This window comes from Copadichromis virginalis, linkage group LG11 (assembly GCF_057382275.1).
Source record: "Copadichromis virginalis isolate Kocher_CV1m ecotype Utaka linkage group LG11, C_Virginalis_male_GT1.1, whole genome shotgun sequence".
NCBI lineage: Eukaryota > Metazoa > Chordata > Actinopteri > Cichliformes > Cichlidae > Copadichromis > Copadichromis virginalis.
In genome coordinates this window covers 5,571,178-5,589,088 of record NC_140628.1, presented here as the reverse complement: position 1 = coordinate 5,589,088, position 17,911 = coordinate 5,571,178, and the positions used below count along the sequence as shown (strand labels likewise).

Here is a 17,911-nt window from a genome sequence, read left to right as displayed (position 1 = left end):
ATTCTGGCGTTTCTGACATAATACATTTATATTTAAAAACCAAATCAGGATTTAATGAATGGATATTGCATTATTCAAACTAAAATCAATTTGAATCAGGAAAAAGCCACCCCTAGTTCTCACGACTCATCGAGTGATGCTACTAACCTGCCAATCGGTGGCATGCAGTCTGACGACATCACATTTTAGGACATGCTCGGACATGCTACCTGGTATCAGGTGCTATGACCTAATGGAAAACTCTGAAAACTGTGGCGATCCAAGTAGTTACTAATGGAAAAGATACTGTAGGTACAGCTTTGGAAAGTAGAAGATTTTACATTCTCAATCTACACTGTTACATTAGATTTTGGCTCTACTGCTTATTTAAGAGCTTTTAATAATTTTGTAGGCTTTTTAATAAAATGAAACACAATCTTTGAAAATCTTAAAACCAGCAGAAAGCATGCTTTTAGTAGCACTGTCCTTTTGTCCTTGATAGATTTAAGTCAGATGGTTCATATCCTCCCACCTGATGAGCTGCTAGTCTGTTGTTAACACTTCCTCCTCACATTAATCACAGCCCTGTGCTAATATTTTTAATGCAAGCTGTAATATCTCACCTCCAGACAGACACATAGATGATGATGAGTAGCAGCAATGTCAGTGAAGACACTCCACAGCCTACAATCAGTGTCACAGACGGGAGTTGTGTCTTATCCATGTTCTGCAAATAAAAGGAAGGAGGACAAAAAAGAAAAATGTGAAATACAATCAAGATCTATTCCACTTTATCTGATAAAGTGAAAAGTGAATAATGAAAAAGCCCATTGCTGCAAACAAAGTCAGAGGGACTCGTCAGTGGGGTCTTGCAGATCTGTTGTGTGCACAGAATTTGACAAGAGCTGACAGCAGAAAAGAAAAATCCATGTTGGCTTGATTTGTTGAGTTTTCACCTCCTAACTGGGTCATCCATGTTTCAAATTCAGCGGAGTCCATTTTCCTGTTGTTAGGTAAATGTGTAAGCCAATACATTAAAGAGCCACTATCTATATTAAATTTATATGTAATATGGATGGATTTAGTTTTTATCATGTGTAACTCTAGCTAATAAAGCACCAGCACACAAAAAAACATTAAACTAGGACTGTGCGATATGACGATGGATGACGAAAATAAAACATCTACCGTTTAATATTATTTGCTATCATTTGTTTGGTGGTGTCACAAAATCCACTGTTTATGGAAATATTTTTTCATCATTTCAGAGAATACAAGCATGACCAGTGAAGGTGAGGTAGAACCAGGCAGCTTGAAACAGAAAGACCAGTCAAAACAAATTGAGGACCTTATTCCTAAACGAGGGGCTACCTCTGTAGCATGGATCTGGTTTGGTTATGAAAAGTCTGACATGGAGAAGAAAACTTTACTATGCAAACTTTGCCGCAAACAGGTCCCCACAACAGACTCCAACACAACAAACCTCTTCTACCATCTACGCAAGAATCATGTGAAAGAGTATGGAGAGAGTTTACGGATGAGGAGCAAAAAAGAGCGCTGAAAATAATCCTTAGACTCAAACATTAGAACCGGCTTTTCCCCGCACCACGCCGTGTAATAAATACTCATATATAGTTTCATGCATCAGTCAAAACACTCAACTCCAGGTACACAAGGTTGCCTGAGATTCACAGAATTTACAGAAAATGCTCTATTTTGTGATATATATTGTTATCAGGATGAGATTTTGGTCATATCGCACCGCCTTACTTTGAGCCTGGTTTAATGGCTGCACAGGATAAGATTAGTAGAGGTGTAGAGTAGGTAGTTACTAGAGGTGTAAAGGTTAGCAGGATGTCACTCTCTCTCTCTCTCTCTCTCGCTCTCTCTTTCTCACACACACACACGTAGAGATTCTGAAAGAATGCTCCTGCTTCTTTTCTGCTTTCAGTTTGACAGTAAGGTGACTTCAAGGTGATTTAGGAAGAAACCACAATACTTCCAATCAGCAGAAATGCACACACACCACCCACACACACACGGACAATGTATGCATACAAAGTCAATTTCCATATTGAACAGACAAATTAAAATAAAGGAAAATGAAGACGTGACACCTTCGCTTTTTTCATTCCCAAAACCTTGTCTGCCACTGTCTTGGTCACCATAGCAACCATGTAACCATGTACCATCTGCAGCAGCTGTACAGGGAGTGCAGAATTATTAGGCAAATGAGTATTTTGTCCACATCATCCTCTTCATGCATGTTGTCTTACTCCAAGCTGTATAGGCTCGAAAGCCTACTACCAATTAAGCATATTAGGTGATGTGCATCACTGTAATGAGAAGGGGTGTGGTCTAATGACATCAACACCCTATATCAGGTGTGCATAATTATTAGGCAACGTCCTTTCCTTTGGCAAAATGGGTCAAAAGAAGGACTTGACAGGCTCAGAAAAGTCAAAAATAGTGAGATATCTTGCAGAGGGATGCAGCAGTCTCAAAATTGCAAAGCTTCTGAAGCGTGATCATCGAACAATCAAGCGTTTCATTCAAAATAATCAACAGGGTCGCAAGAAGCATGTGGAAAAACCAAGGCGCAAAATAACTGCCCATGAACTGAGAAAAGTCAAGCGTGCAGCTGCTAAGATGCCACTTGCCACCAGTTTGGTCATATTTCAGAGCTGCAACATCACTGGAGTGCCCAAAAGCACAAGGTGTGCAATACTCAGAGACATGGCCAAGGTAAGAAAGGCTGAAAGACGACCACCACTGAACAAGACACACAAGCTGAAACGTCAAGACTGGGCCAAGAAATATCTCAAGACTGGTTTTTCTAAGGTTTTATGGACTGATGAAATGAGAGTGAGTCTTGATGGGCCAGATGGATGGGCCCGCGGCTGGATTGGTAAAGGGCAGAGAGCTCCAGTCCGACTCAGACGCCAGCAAGGTGGAGGTGGAGTACTGGTTTGGGCTGGTATCATCAAAGATGAGCTTGTGGACAAGATAAATAGTAAAGTGGAAAACTGCTTAGCAGCAGATCTATGAGATCTATGGATGCAGTTTTCCACTTTACTATTTATCTTGTCCTATCCATGCACTGCGCTGCTATTTTCCTCCTCTGACATGTGAACCGAAATCAGTTGATTCTACTGCAAGTGCAAGAACCGATAAGCGGGACTGATAGGCAGGCAGATTAACAATTCCAAGGAATTGGACTACTGGGAACTAGTTTTCTGCAAAACCGGTTCTCTATCCCCTTCCCTAGTTGTAAGCCAAAATGCTTTGGCCTGATCAAAGCACATCACGCGATAAGGTTAGCCCATTACAGTAATATCTATAGCAGGGGTGAGGGAAGTTTTCCTTGGAGTGTATTTCATCTACTACTAATACCACAGCAGAATAGACAGTTCTCAACATGTGAGCTGGTTCTCAGGATACACCAAGATATGTAAGTTGTGGTTTACATATTCCCTTGGCAAGTTAAAGTTTTGTGGTTTGATTGAAGCTAGACCCCCTAAGCCTTTTATGGCTGTGTCGGCCAGTGCATCCGATGTAACTCCACTCTGACAAATAAGAGGAGCTACCACCAGTGGCAATCCCTTGTGACAAGGGAGGAGCTGAATTTTTTTTTTAGAACTGGCTCCACAAAAAAACCTAGCAAGATTACCATCATTCAAGCCAAGAAGTTCAGTTAAAAACAAAAGGCATTTTAATGACATTTCCCACTGAAATGCACTTATATTTAGTCGGTATAAACCAAAAGCTCTAGGAAGAAGAGACATTTACAGCAAAGAGTCAATACCCACCGACGTTATTATGATTGCACTAAAATTCCAAATTTGATTCAACAGAAATGAAGTGAAACAATTGTACACCCATTTCGTCATGGTAGGCGGTCTCTTCAGTGAATATGCAAGGGAATGCGTTTTAATAACAGATACAAAGTTATTTGCTGGAGTAATCATCCAAACCTAATGTGGCTGGATCAGTAGCTGGAACAGCTCATCGCTAATGCTGTGCTGTGTTCGGGTGAAGAAGATTAAGGTGAGATGAGGGTGCAGTAGTAGCAGTGAAAAAAGGCTTTGCAGTTGCTCACAGATGGAGGATGGCTGGACCTGAGGGGACCGGGACGCGAGGGGTTTCCAACCCCATCACATTTACCCCCACCCCTCTAGCAGAAGATAATTGGCTGAGTTTATAGCCTGTCTTGTCTCCAGGTTTGATGTGTGTGCCGGGGCCAAGTTAATTAAATCCTCTGATTAATCTGCACTGCAGTGAGTTCCTTCTCTAAAAGCAAAGTGGGAGAAAAAAAGATTACAAGTGCAGTGAAACAGAAAGGCGTCTGCTGAGACAGACAAACTTTTTAGTTCTTCCTCAGCTAACGACAGAACTTGCCTCGTACCAAAGCTCACACAGAGTCCAGATGAGAGCATTCCTGTCCACAAGAAAATGGCCAGACCACATAATTCCACATGAGCAGACTTTAAACACACCACTGACAAGTATGCAAAAAGCTAACAAATCAGATAAATGCTTTTTCACTGCACTGCACACATGCTACTTTATCTTCATGCTGGAAATAGATAATAAACCTGCACATACTTGGCTAGAAAACCAATCACAAAAAAGTGGCTTAGTCAAAAAATGAAAACACAGAAGGTTTCTCTTTCACCGATCATCAGATCATTTGCTTTCCATTTATTTATTTTTAGGTTTTCATATGACCACAAGACATCTTGATGTGCAAATCAGAGTACAGCTATGACTCCCATAACTGTAGTTCCACTTGATAGATAAAACATCAACAGATGCTGCCTCTCTAACAGCCTACAGCCCTCATACTATCTACCTATTTGTTACTCCTACAATGGGCTAATTGACGTGAGGCTTGTCACTGCGACTAGAGGCCAGGCTTATAGCATCCAGTTGATACCAGCACAGGCACATTCATTCATCCTCTCTCCCTACACTGCACACGGGTCTACCAATGGTAGCACACTGGGTTCAGAGGGCTTTGCCTTTGACTGCAGTGCATTTGTTCCCTGTTTTTCCTTCTAAAAGTCTGCAGTGAAGCTGGACTGAGCAAAACGCACACCAGAGGTGGCAGCTAGAGAGTAAATGATGTAGTAAGCAGAGGGAGAGAGGCAGAACTACAATGTGATGCGACATCAGAGAATGAAAAATGGTGGGATGAAATGACTGAGGGGTAGAGAAGAAAGAGATGGAAGTATGGGAGGAGCAAGGGGGGGGGGGGGACAGAGGAAAAAAAGGAGGTTGGGGTATTTGTCATGCTGAGGCTGTAGAAGGCTAGCTGCAGACAGAGGCTGGGCCATTTAGAAGCTGCTATGTGTTGCATCAGGAATAATTCGAATGGCGGCCGTGGCTGTCTCGCAAAATAATAGAACATAGGGGAAAGGGGAAAAAAGAAGAGCATGAGAAATGAGAAAAGCTGAAATTTCTGGAAAAAGCACAAGCGGGAATTTAGCTTTCCTTAGGAGACACAATGCTTTCTGGAAACAACAGAATTCAAACAGCCTGTCATCTGCACAGGTGGTTGCAGGCTGCAGGGAGGCTGCAGCACGTTGAGGATATGCCAATATTAGTTTACTGGTAATTATTAGCTTAATTCATTATGTCACACATGTGAACAGAGCAAAACTAAAGGCCAAATTAGCATTAGACGGCAACAGGGGAAAAGTACCAACAGGAGAAGAAAGCTCTTTAAGTGATCTACTTTATATTTGCCGATTAATGAACATAGACAAAGCCAATAATGACCAACATGGTCCATAATACTAAGAGCAGTACACATGATCAAATCGCGAACAGAGTGTAAGTCATCTACTACCAACACAACCACAACATGTTCTTTGTATTGTGACAAACATAATACGAACATAAGGCTTTATCCTCTCTCAGGAAACAGTATAGCAGTTCAGACCATCCTGTAGTACAACTGGAAGTGTGGAACAAGGCTTAAAAAAAAACACACCAGCAGCAACCCAGGGGAAACACTATGCACTAGGGTTGGGCGATTGGACGAATATATCGACTATCAACAATAGCCAGCACGATAGCCTATCGCCGATAGTTTTTACAAGGGCAATTTAATTATTTATTTGCCCATGAATAAGTTTGCTATTAATGATGGAGCTAATAGAAGCAGTCAACAGGAAAAAATTAACTGCACCCTCTTTCATCTGCGAGTGAAATGCACCCTCCTCAGAGTGCGCCCAAATGCTTGTTGATGGAGCTGCAGAAGCTGGTGATAGCCTAGCATACTCAGCCGGATGGTGGACACGTACATGCTCATGCAAGTTAGCCGTGTTTGAGTACTTTGCTCGCACTATACGTCTGCACAAGTGACACACCGCTTTGGTTACATCCTTAGGTTTACCTCTTTCATCTCGTTTAAAGCCAAAGAAATCCCAAATTGGCGACTCTATTAGGGCTGCCACAAACAATTATTTTGATAGTCGACTAGTCACCGATTATTTTTGCGATTAGTCAACTAATCAGATCATGCGTCCATTGGACTATATAACTATCATTAGCTTACAGATTTAAGTGTTTAAGGTATGTGCTAACTAAAAACAAAGACAAGACAAGTTTATAAAATTTTAATGAAATTTGCAGATTGTTTCGGCAGAGTTTAATAAACTCAGCCGTCTGCTCCTTGCTATCTAAAATATAACAGGACACCGGAGTATATTCTCGAGCATCTCACACTTCTGATAATCAGTTGTCTGCTTGACATTTATTCTGCTGTGTAAAAACTATAACTTTAATCTCAGCCAAACAATTTACTCAGGAACAAATAAAATACTGAAAAAAGCCAAACAATAACATTTTTAAGTTATCTAAGTGACTTATATATATCATGTTTAACCTGAGTAGCGAAAGACGGTGGTGGGTTTGAAAACGATTTGCCGGGAGTCCGGTGTTCTCACCGGCTCTAGTGAGCCTTGAACCCCAGCTAGCTATCGAGCTAGTGGGTAACAGACGTCTCGGAAAACGTCGGAGCGCTTTTGAAAATATGTGGTGTCTTGATAAACTGAGCAGATATTTGAAATTTACACAGCTACATTATTGCCTGAAAATATCTTAAACGTTTATTTTGTGACCCAGAAAGAATAATAAGAGTAATATTAAAACTAATTAGCTGCCGCCATTGTTGGAAACTGAGCAGGGCCGCGCTATGAATTCTGGGATAGGTTGGACCACGAAGTATACACCCGACCCATCCTTCCAATTTGGGGAAATGAAGGGCGCATTTGTCGGCCGCATTTGTCGGAGTTTTTGAATTTGGACAGTCTTTGTCATGTCGCTGTAACGTAATCAGCCTACAAATGCGGGCACAGGAGGATGTGGTTCCTGAATTTGGACACAGCTACGATACCGGACACTGCTTCTTCTTTTTCGGGGTTTAACGGCAGCTGGCATACTTGTACATGCAGTGCTGCCATCTTCTGTTTCAGTCTGTTATTACACTCTTACACTCTACTACTTATTCTTACTCTTTTGGGATAAATGGTAAAAATGGTAAATGGCCTGTATTTATATAGCGCTTTACTAGTCCCTAAGGACCCCAAAGCGCTTTACATATCCAGTCATCCACCCATTCACACACACATTCACACACTGGTGATGGCAAGCTACATTGTAGCCACAGCCACCCTGGGGTGCACTGACAGGGATGACTAATCGTGGCAGCCCTAGACTCTATTTTTTTTTTTTTGTGCTGTCAGCGTTAATGCGCAACTAACGCGATTATCAATTAACTCATCTGGAGCGCTGACTGAGTCAAACATCTTCTGTTTCAGTCCGTTATTACACTCTTAAATCCTACTACTTATTCCTGGGTCTTTTGGGATCTTACAAAGCTTCAAACAACGCATCGACTATAAAATTAGTCATCGACGATTTTGTTGTTTCAGCAACATTAAATTTAAAAACTGTACTTTTGAGTTAAAATATATATTTATAATTTTAATAAATGACAAATTAAAAAGGCATGAACATGTTTTTGTATCGAAAAAATATTGAACCGTGACACCAAAGTATCGAACTGAACCGAACCGTGAATTTTGTGAATCGTTGCACCCCTACTGTAGACCAGCGGTCCCCAGCCCCCGGGCCTCGGACCGGTACCGGTCCGTGAGTCGTTTGGTACCGGGCCGCATGAGTTGAGGCTCAGGTGTGAAATGTATCGTTTTCAGGGTTCTTATTGGTTTTCAGCGTTATTTTGTTATCGTTTTTATCGTTAACTCGGTTTTTCTGGGTCTTTTCGCGTGTGTTATGAATAAATCTTCTTTTTTTCGGTACCGGTACTAGTTTTATTTTGTTGTATTTATCCGCGACACCTTAAAGGCCGGTCCGTGAAAATATTGTCGGGCATAAACCGGTCCGTGGCGCAAAAAAGGTTGAAGACCGCTGCTGTAGACTATGCCATTATTTCCCCCTCTGGCACACAAACTGAAATCAGCAGACTGCAGCGCAAGTGCAAGTGGAACTGATAACCGGAATCTAACAATTCCAGAGTATTGAACTACTGGGAACCAGTTCTATACTGGTTTTCCATTCTCATCCATTCTGCAATAGGATTTGTGCTAGTGAAGGATACTAATGATTGACATATGATAGAGGGAGAAACAGGGGTGGACAATACAGCCTTTACATTATATTACAATATTTCAAAGAAATTTGCAACACTATTTCTAATAATATAGAAAAAAAGCCCTAAAAACGTGTGTTTTGCCAGCATTTTATCAGCTTATTAAAGGGAGCAACATTTAGCAGTGCAAACAAAATGAAGGGCATTTTCCATCCTTCTTTTCTGAAGAGTTACTGTCATTGATCACAGACTGCTTAATTGAAAGTCTGAATCTATTGCTTTAAGGTGCCAGAAGAAGCAGCAGCAGAATTATAGAGCAATAATAGCTTTATACCAAATGTAAACACAAAAGTAGTTGTAGTAGTTTCCTGTGAATTTATTACATATTGATTATTAAATATTACAACCTATTAGTAACTATAACGCTACATGACTGCTTAACACTTAAAGTAAATTATATATGAAAAGTAAATTATCTTTATCTGGTAACTTTTCAGGAGAGTGTGGAATATTATCATAGGGTGGAGTGTTTTAACTAGCTGCTTATAGCCCTCCTTTACCGTCATGCATCAGTGATTTCCATCCACTGTTTGCACTTCCTGTCATACGCAAGGTAACAAGTGAGTACTTCAGTGATGCTTAGCTGAGATATTTGTTTAGTTTTGGGTCACACATCATCAGCTGCGTTTATTTCATTCTTGCATTTGACTGAATTGTCAGAGATGTTTGTTGTTTCCACCTTTAGGAACTGTTCTTATTTTGAAAATAACTATGCTTGATTGGATGTTGAAGTAGCTCCATTTTCAGATGCTAGATTGTCATCAAAAGCTCCCCAACGTTTCCGAGCTTGTCTCGTGGTTGTCGCTGCACGATGTCGTTGCAGCACTGATATCCAGAAATGTAAGTTTTGTAAGTTTTACATCACATAATAATTATACCTGTGTTATAACAGACAATATTATATGGCACAGCACTGAGAAAAGTGTTAAAAGATGACCTATAAATCCAGAGACAGAAAGCTAATATCTACAGTACGTGTGGTAGCATTGTAGTTTAATGGCCTGAGTTAAGAAACTTGCCTCACTACTAGAGCCATGTCATATGTGAAATGGAGTTAAGATCGATAATGAGTGCAAGGCTCTCTGCAGATGGCCGTCAGCTTTCAAATTTACGTGTCCACAAAATTCTCAGGAGTTTACAGGCTTTTAGTTTTTAATGCACCAACTACCCATGTGCCATTCAAGCAAACAAGCAAAGAACTAGAACAAGAATGACTACCAGTCCACAGCCATCATAATTCAAGGTATAAATGAAGGACTAAAGAAATGACCTCAGATCCTCAGTGTCATTACTATTCTTCACCCCTATAATTTCTGCCTGCTGATGCCACTAAGGGAAAAAATAAAACAACAAAATGATTAACTGTCTTTGCCTCGCTGATTTGAAAATAAATATTTTGGGGTTAAGAACTGTCTATGGGCTAAAAGGAGAGCTCTTGGCCCAATTTCTAATTATAGCTGTAATTGTTTAGTAACTAACAGTTAATTATTTGAAAAAATATTACCAGATTAATCATAAAAATCTCCAGCTGAATATTTATGCATAAAAGATGAATTTCATAGGGTTTCAATTACCTCTCCTATACACCGTTGAAAACATTTAAACAGGGTGTGCTATTTTTACGTACGCAAACACATAGAGATTATTTTATCTATAAAAAGTTAAAAAGACATAACTATCTCACAAATTTAACAAATTTTCTCACATTTTTATATATATTCTGAAAGTCTAAGACTCAGAGATAGCACATTTCTAATGACAAAGTAGCAAATTCTCAAATTTGACAAGTTGGACAGTGAATATTTGGCATGTTGATTAACTAAATGTTTTAAATTATTAACTGATTTTTAAACTATTTGTCCTTTTTCCAGGACTAAATTAATAAAATGGAAGCTCATTTTTACAATGTGTTTAATTCAGATAATACATATTATACAGCGATTTTTTACATGTCTCCACAGACACACTTGGATATCAAAAAAACAATCGACTGTTAAGGCCTTTTTGTTGTTCTACTGTTTCTTCCTAAGCAAGACGGTTTGCTCCATACTCGCACTGTGCCCAGTGTGTCAGCTTGTAACTTATCAAGGTATGACCTCCTGCTTTTTCCTCCTCTCCTCCCTCAGCCAAGGTCCTGTCCAGATAACTGAATGGCTCATCTGGAGGTTGAGAGGAGCGAATAGATTGTCCTCATTTTTGATCCCTGTACTGATCAAGTTACAATATAACATGAATCATTAAACCCACAAAATAAGAAAAGCAATTTCATTATATTATATTAAAATATAGCAGTGTCAAACATTTCTACTGAACACAAAGGATTCAACTGATTTAAAAGACATTATCAAAAACTTGCGATTTAATGGATGTTCCAGTGTGAAAATTCTACCTGGTCAACAACACCGTGCATCTCTATCATTACTGGACTGGCTGTGATGCATCAGAAAAATGCAATCAATGTCTAAGTACCAAAAACTGGACTTCTTCCATTGGATACATGACCCTTGCATCAAAAGTCCTGGCATCAAGGGTCAGTCCTTGTAAAAGAAATGGTTTCCCTTTTCATAACAGCTCTATAAAAGAAAGGTTTTAATTACTCATCCATATAAGTACCAGTAAGATAAGATACCAGTAAGATGTAAAGTCACTAGGACTCTCCTGCTTATTCTCGCCTTTGAACTACACGTCTCAAGCAGTGCTTAATTATTAGTCTGTTAGTTAGTTAGCAAGTATCCATGCCCAATCATGCCCAGTGGGCACTACTACTTTTTCAAAATCTCTTTCACACATGAACCAAGTCCCAAACCAAGGTACCTACCAACATGACTTTTGTTTACTATTACAATTTTAAATATCAATAAGCTATGCTAAACTAACCACAACCACACTCCATCAGCACCTTTCATCCCAGCTCTTCCCAGTTCAATCAAAACCTGAATTAACTTATACGTGGTGGCTGCGCTATAGCCAGTCTGTTTTTTTTTCAGCTCTTCCCCTTGGCTTAGCCTCTTTCTCTAAGTTGTTCAGGCAGCATGACGGGCAGCCTGCTGCCTCCTGTATCTTTAAGAAAGCCTCTGTGCCCATGTTGTTACCAGGGCAACTAGTGAACAAACTGCTTCTGAGGCAATTTCCAGTCTAATAATAACTAATCGGTCTAAATGAAAAATTGCCACAAAGACACAGCCCTGTGCCCACAGAAACTGGGCCACGTTTGAGTCACTGGGATTCGGCTGGGATTTCTGAAGACACATAGCTGACTGCTGAGCCCAGCTGCAGCCACAATGGAAGGGCATTGTGTTCTGTGTCCTGCTTTACCTCCAAGTCTGGGTAAAATGTGTCCTGCTGCTTGTTGTTGTAGTACAGATTATGGAATTGCCATGCAGCACCTTCTCCACTGGGCCTGTGATAACCATGGAGACACAACTGACAGGCTATTATGGGAAAATATGCTAATGTGAACACCAATTGTTGGCGTTTACCTAAAATAAGAAAATTAAGGAGGGGTGTGGAATTTGAGGGGCATGCAGTTATGATCATCAGCTCTAACATGATTTGAAATCCTACTCATGGTGTCATGTGTGTGAATATCTGAGAGCAGAGACCACAGGTTAGCACGGTGCTGCTCCTCCTCTTGGAAGAGATAAACAGCCACATAAGTAAAGACACCCCCTAAATAAAATCCTTTTTTTGGCAAGCCTTTAATAACCTTTTGCAGCATGGCTTTGGCATGTCGAGACATAGAAAAGGAAGGAGGGGGAAAGAGGGAGGATCTGTTGATATGTAATGACAATGACGCCCTTTAGAGAGAGAGAGAAAAAAAAGAAACAGCTGATGCATTCTCAAAGAACCCCACAAAAACACATCCCGTCTCCGATACCTTTATGGAAGTCATGGGAGGTTGTCGGACTTACCATTTCGGGATTTAGCCGTGCTAAAATGGCGAAGGTGGACAGTCTGTCACAAGAGCATTTGGTTCTGAATGAGTCGACAAGCACGGTTTTGCAGCCCCTGGCAGACCAGGATCCCAGCAGAGAGGAGCTGCACGAGAGAAACACGCGCGCGCGCGCACACACACACGTACACACAGAGAGAGACACACACACAAGCACAAAGAGAAAAGCGATGCGGTGAATATAAGAGAGCCCCGGCAAATTAAAGAAAGCAAAGAAAAAAGAAAAAACGGCGGTTCAAATCCCACCGCGTTATCCCGGCTCTTTAATCCACTTTACATCTCTGCCGCTGCAGCAGGCACGCGCACACAGCGGACTGGAGGCGACGATGAGGCGCTACAAGGCGGCGTGCTGCAGCTCTCAGCCCGGACACATTACAGAAACACACTGCCAACACTCACATCTGAACCACTCGGGATCATTATCATTATTATCATCGTTGTCCTTATTATTATCATTATTATTATTAAAAAAATAATAATAATAATATTAATAGTGACGTGTTGTTTCAAGTGAGCTAAATATTAGCCATTACAATATTGTGCTATATGTACTATGCACAATGTATATACAGTAGAGTTCTTTATTTAATGTAATTTTTTTTTTTATCATAATGTTAAAATTCCCATGCATGCCTCATATAAAAAAGAGGCAACAAATTATGCAATTTCTGATGGGAAACTGGTGCATGCTGGGAAAGCAGCGCTGCAAACATGGAAACATGGCGTGTTGATCAAGATCGCTGTTAATTAATACAGCGATCAGTGCCCTATGACGGTGGATCAGTGGCAAGTTTGGAAACAACTGGAATTATTTTAATACCTAACGTGAAATACGTTTGTATTAAGTTATATTGCGGCTCATTCCTGTCTACAGTGAATGCCTGCTGCGTTAATGTTTTTTTTTTCTTTTTTCTGGCCCTATTGTTTAACGATAATACAATTTGAAAGCCTGTTATTAAAAAGTACACCAAAGCATGAGCAGAAAGCAGTGCCACTATCATGGAAATCTGGCCCAGTGATCAATACCACTGCATCTTTTGTAACATAACATAACCCAGTAACATTAATGAGTCACAGCTCTTCACAGTTGACAGCGGATCAAAGCAGAAAGAAAAATAAAGAAAGAAAACTGACCATTACATGTATATCAGTTACACCTGCTTATTTCCTGCCATGGCTGTTCAGAATGCCTGCTGTGGAAAAGGGCCAGTAAAGTAGTAGCGACGAAGTATTTTAATGTGGAATAGCTGATATAGAGTACAGGTGGGCACACCAAGAGTAATTTTTTTTACACTAGCATAAAAACAGAAATGTATATGTTATTCTATCATACTGCAAAAATATGCAAAGAGTGGCATTGGTGTAAGTGTTGGGAATAAATTTATTCTAAATGTGAACTTAAAATATATCAGTTATTTTTTTAGCAGCTTGTTTGTGGGTTTCTCTGCCATCCTTTTTAATCCTGTAATGGTTCTTGGGTTGCTCAGCAGTATGGTTTGGTTCCAACTTCTATTCGCAATTTGAAGCACCAAGCCTGAGAGTCACATTAGCAGTAAAAGTTAGGGACTTTTATCCAACAGCAACCATAAAATGGCCATGGCATAATGTTACCTGCACCTTGTTTGACAGAATATAATGGTATGCTTCAGATCATGAGCTGTTCCTCTCCCTATTTTTCTCCTCCTATCATTCTGTTACAAATAAATCTTGGTTTAATATATAAGAGATCTGCTCTTCAGAGCTCTTTTAGATGTTTTCAGGTGAAGTCTAATATACACCTCTGTATTTACATTCCTGAAAGGATGAAAGTGTCTTAACTAAATACTTTGATGACACACTTACCTCTTCGAAAGTGGACTTGACTTGGTTAAATGTTGTGGGAGGGGTTATTTTAACTTGGAAAGAATTCTGTGATCATCCACTTTAGTTTTCTCTTGTCTGGGCCTTTTAGTGTTGCTGAGTTGACCAGTTAATTCCATCTTTTTAAGACTGTATGAGATTATGGATTTGTTGACATCTAAAGTTTCTTCTACTGCAAACACTGTTTCTAACAGTTATACTCTTGGTTCTGTATGATGTCACAGGGAAGGATAGGGCAACACGTTCTCACTCGTGTTGGATAGGGAGACACACAAGCTCAACCCACTTATTTTTCATTTTGAACATGCTAGTGTCAAAAGGCTGATGTTTTGCTGGTCAAATCAAAGCAGTCTGACACACTCTAGCTTCACGGTTTCATAATTTGACATCTCTGGCAATTAGATAGCAAAACTCCATTTGACCAGGCTCCTGACAAAGCCCAGCCTTATGTTACCCTGCTTCAGTGCACACAGAAATTTAGACACAGTCAAACTGATGAAAAAGCAGCTGAATGTTAAGAATGATGAACGGAAACCAAGCACCAAACTACAGCTGTCAATTGGCAGAAAATAAATTGAGACCAATATCAATAATTATTGATTGTTTAAGTTATTTTTCTTTTCTTTTTTTTACCTCTTAACATTCCATGTAGCATTTCTGTAAAGAAAGGCCAAAATCCCTCCTGAAAACCTGCCAACTAAGTCATGTTTTCCTTGAGGATTAAATACTAATTTCACTCAATAGCATACAAATCAATTTAGAACTTACATGTAATGTGTTTTTTTGGTTTTACTTTGAGTTGATATTCTCTCCCCAATGAAATAAAAGTACCATAAATATTAGAAACTGTTCATTTCTTTGTATTTAAATTTATAAATTTTAAGTGAATGTCCTCATATGTGGATGTCATTTTTATCAGAAACAAAGATCAGGTAAAAAAAAAAAAATCAGGTAATTCTTTGTTTTTACATTCATCAGGTCCCAGTCAGCCAAATATCAAAGAGAAATAAAAGATGCACGCTATGAAAGCGTTTGGGTCTTAGGAGGTTAAAGCTGGATTTAAAAAAAATAAGTGTTTTAAGTTACAGTTATTAGAGCACAAGTAGCACCATTTTGTGTGAGTACAGAATATGACGTCACTGGGTCGGTTAGTGGCAACTAAATGGCAAACAAGGAAGTTGATATTAAAAAGGAGTTTGTGGGGATCACTTTGGTGTTGCAGCAAAAAGTTTTTATGTTAAAAACTGAGGAAAGATTGTTCAGTTTCACTTTTTTTCCCCCAAGCAAAAAGTGGTTCTTCAGTGTTGCCTAGCTACTCTGAAAGGGGAAAAGCCACTAGTTAGCAGTAATGTTTTTGTTTGCAGAGAACTTTATAAATGGGGACCGTGTGGAGGAGAGTGTTTGAGTCAGGTTCACTGGTGGTTCACCAGGATGACCAGCTGACTGTCACTGTCCCCCGTGTTTGTTTTCTTTCCTTGTCAGATCCGGTGTACAGACAGAGGCACAATAAGGCACAATAGCTGGCACAGCATATGTCCACAAAATGTGATCAGGACTACTTTCAATGTGTGACTTAACACCCAGTTATATAATAAATGTATTTTTTCCTGAGAAGATGCTGATGGATGTTGATTGTGCTTAGGTAAATTGTGGTTTAATGTGATAACCTGTTAATTTGTTGCATTGCTTAGGAAAAGATGGTCTTAATCGCAGTATAACTGGGAGTTAAATTAGTCCTAAATAATGCTGATCTCATCTTTTCGACACATGTTCTGACAGATGATTGCGTAGCTGAAAAGTTCCCATAGATATAAGTTGCTTATCCCTCATACTGAAACTGGGCTTTTGTCACTTGGTGGTAGCTCTGCCTTTCCTTGTGAAATGGAATTCTCAAAACCACGGCTTCTGTTGTGTGTACAAGCTTATGTAGACTGAATCTGAATGTACTGTGCTTTTATGGTTGCTATTACTCCTTTAGGCCAGAGATGCCACTGTGAAACAGGCAAATGAGGAGGTTAGAGAAGAAGTGGAAGAGTGTGATGTAATCACTTTAACATTAAAGTGTGCCTAACAACGAGCCATTGTGTTTATATACAAACACAACATCTTCCTCATTCAGTAATAATGAAAACAAACATACAATTGTGAGACAAACCAAATGTTATCATCATCATCATATTTTCACTGTTTGTCATGTACCCCCACGTGCATTCAGCTGCATTCAGTAGAACTAAAATAACCCTTACACTAGACCTAATTACGGCAACCCTTAAATACTTGCAACACCATTAGGTCTGGTGTTCAGGTACCTACTTTAGGGCATAAATAAAATAATATTATTTGTCATGTAGACATTTTAAAAATGTAGCTATTTGCTGAACTGTCCAGAACCAGATTTTGCTCCTACATAGATCATCCTTGTAAAAGCACACTATATTTTCTTAATGCTGGCATTCACCTTACTATCCATGTGGCCAGTTCTTGGCAGAGGACACTGTTCCATGCAGGGCTGCTGGACCAGCACCTAAATTATCCAATTAGACAGTGGGGGCAAAACTGTCCGCAGGCCATGGTGCGGCTCACAGAAAGACTTAATCACATCATCTGCACAAAGAAACTGCACTCATTCCTAATATATTGGATTTCTGTTAGAGGTGATGTGCTAATGTCAGCACTGAGTCACCTCCTGAAGCTAACACATAAACAAACAAATACACACACACACACACTCTCTCTCTCTCTCTCTCTCTCTCTCTCACACTCTCATTTGTCCTTTCACTTTATTGGAATTTATTCAGCATACCTATTTGCCATACAATAACAGACACACTGTAAGCCACAAATGTCTGCGAGAGAGTTTATTTCTGATTTTAAACATCTCTCTTTAACTGTGCGCATTTAGCATGTGGCCAAAATGCAGCCTTGTTTCTCTCTCTCTTTTTTTTGTGGAATATTTATTGTACAGTTGACTCATTAAAGGAAGACAAATCTGTGATTGTCACAGATACCAGATCTCAGTCCATACTAGATTCCATTCCATTCTATGCAAAAATTAAGCTGTTCTGGAGGCTAATGTGCGAGCAACACAAGACAGTAGATGAATGAGGGTTTCCAAAGTTGTGTACAACTTGGATGGATCACTTTGAAGGTGCCAGCTGGTCATTCGCAGACATTCCTGGCTCCAGTTCAGCCAGGTGACCTTCTACTGTATCTACTAGTCATATGTAAGTTAATGGTGTTCTTCACTCTCACTGGTAATGTCTTCAGTCATTTGCTGGAAAGTTTATCACAGGTCCTGCAAGTTCCAACCTAATTGGCTCTGGGAGAAAAAGTAATTGCTCCCTTGGTACAATGGAATTGATTTGCTACATAAAATTAAATTTACCTGTGATTTACTACATTATTTGGAGAGCTGAGTTCAATTTCATTGACAGTTCACTATA

At 39.7% G+C, this 17,911-nt stretch overlaps 1 protein-coding gene and 1 long non-coding RNA gene across 10 annotated transcripts in view; both read right to left on the bottom strand.

Annotated features, from left to right (window-relative positions):
• Positions 1 to 17,911, bottom strand: part of adgrb1a (adhesion G protein-coupled receptor B1a) — a 219,712-nt gene that overhangs the window by 41,599 nt on the left and 160,202 nt on the right. For all 9 annotated transcript variants that reach the window (XM_085472900.1, XM_085472895.1, XM_085472892.1 and 6 more), the window contains 2 exons: positions 12,568 to 12,694; positions 603 to 706 (listed from right to left, as the gene is read on the bottom strand). In XM_085472900.1, coding sequence (XP_085329026.1) covers positions 603 to 706; positions 12,568 to 12,694 — 231 coding nt within the window. The remainder of the gene's footprint in view (positions 1 to 602; positions 707 to 12,567; positions 12,695 to 17,911) is intronic.
• On the bottom strand, positions 10,572 to 11,723 carry LOC146697958 (uncharacterized). The gene is made up of 3 exons (XR_014922948.1): positions 11,556 to 11,723; positions 11,046 to 11,229; positions 10,572 to 10,864 (listed from the first exon to the last, which is right to left on the bottom strand). It is a non-coding gene; the product is annotated as an uncharacterized LOC146697958 (long non-coding RNA).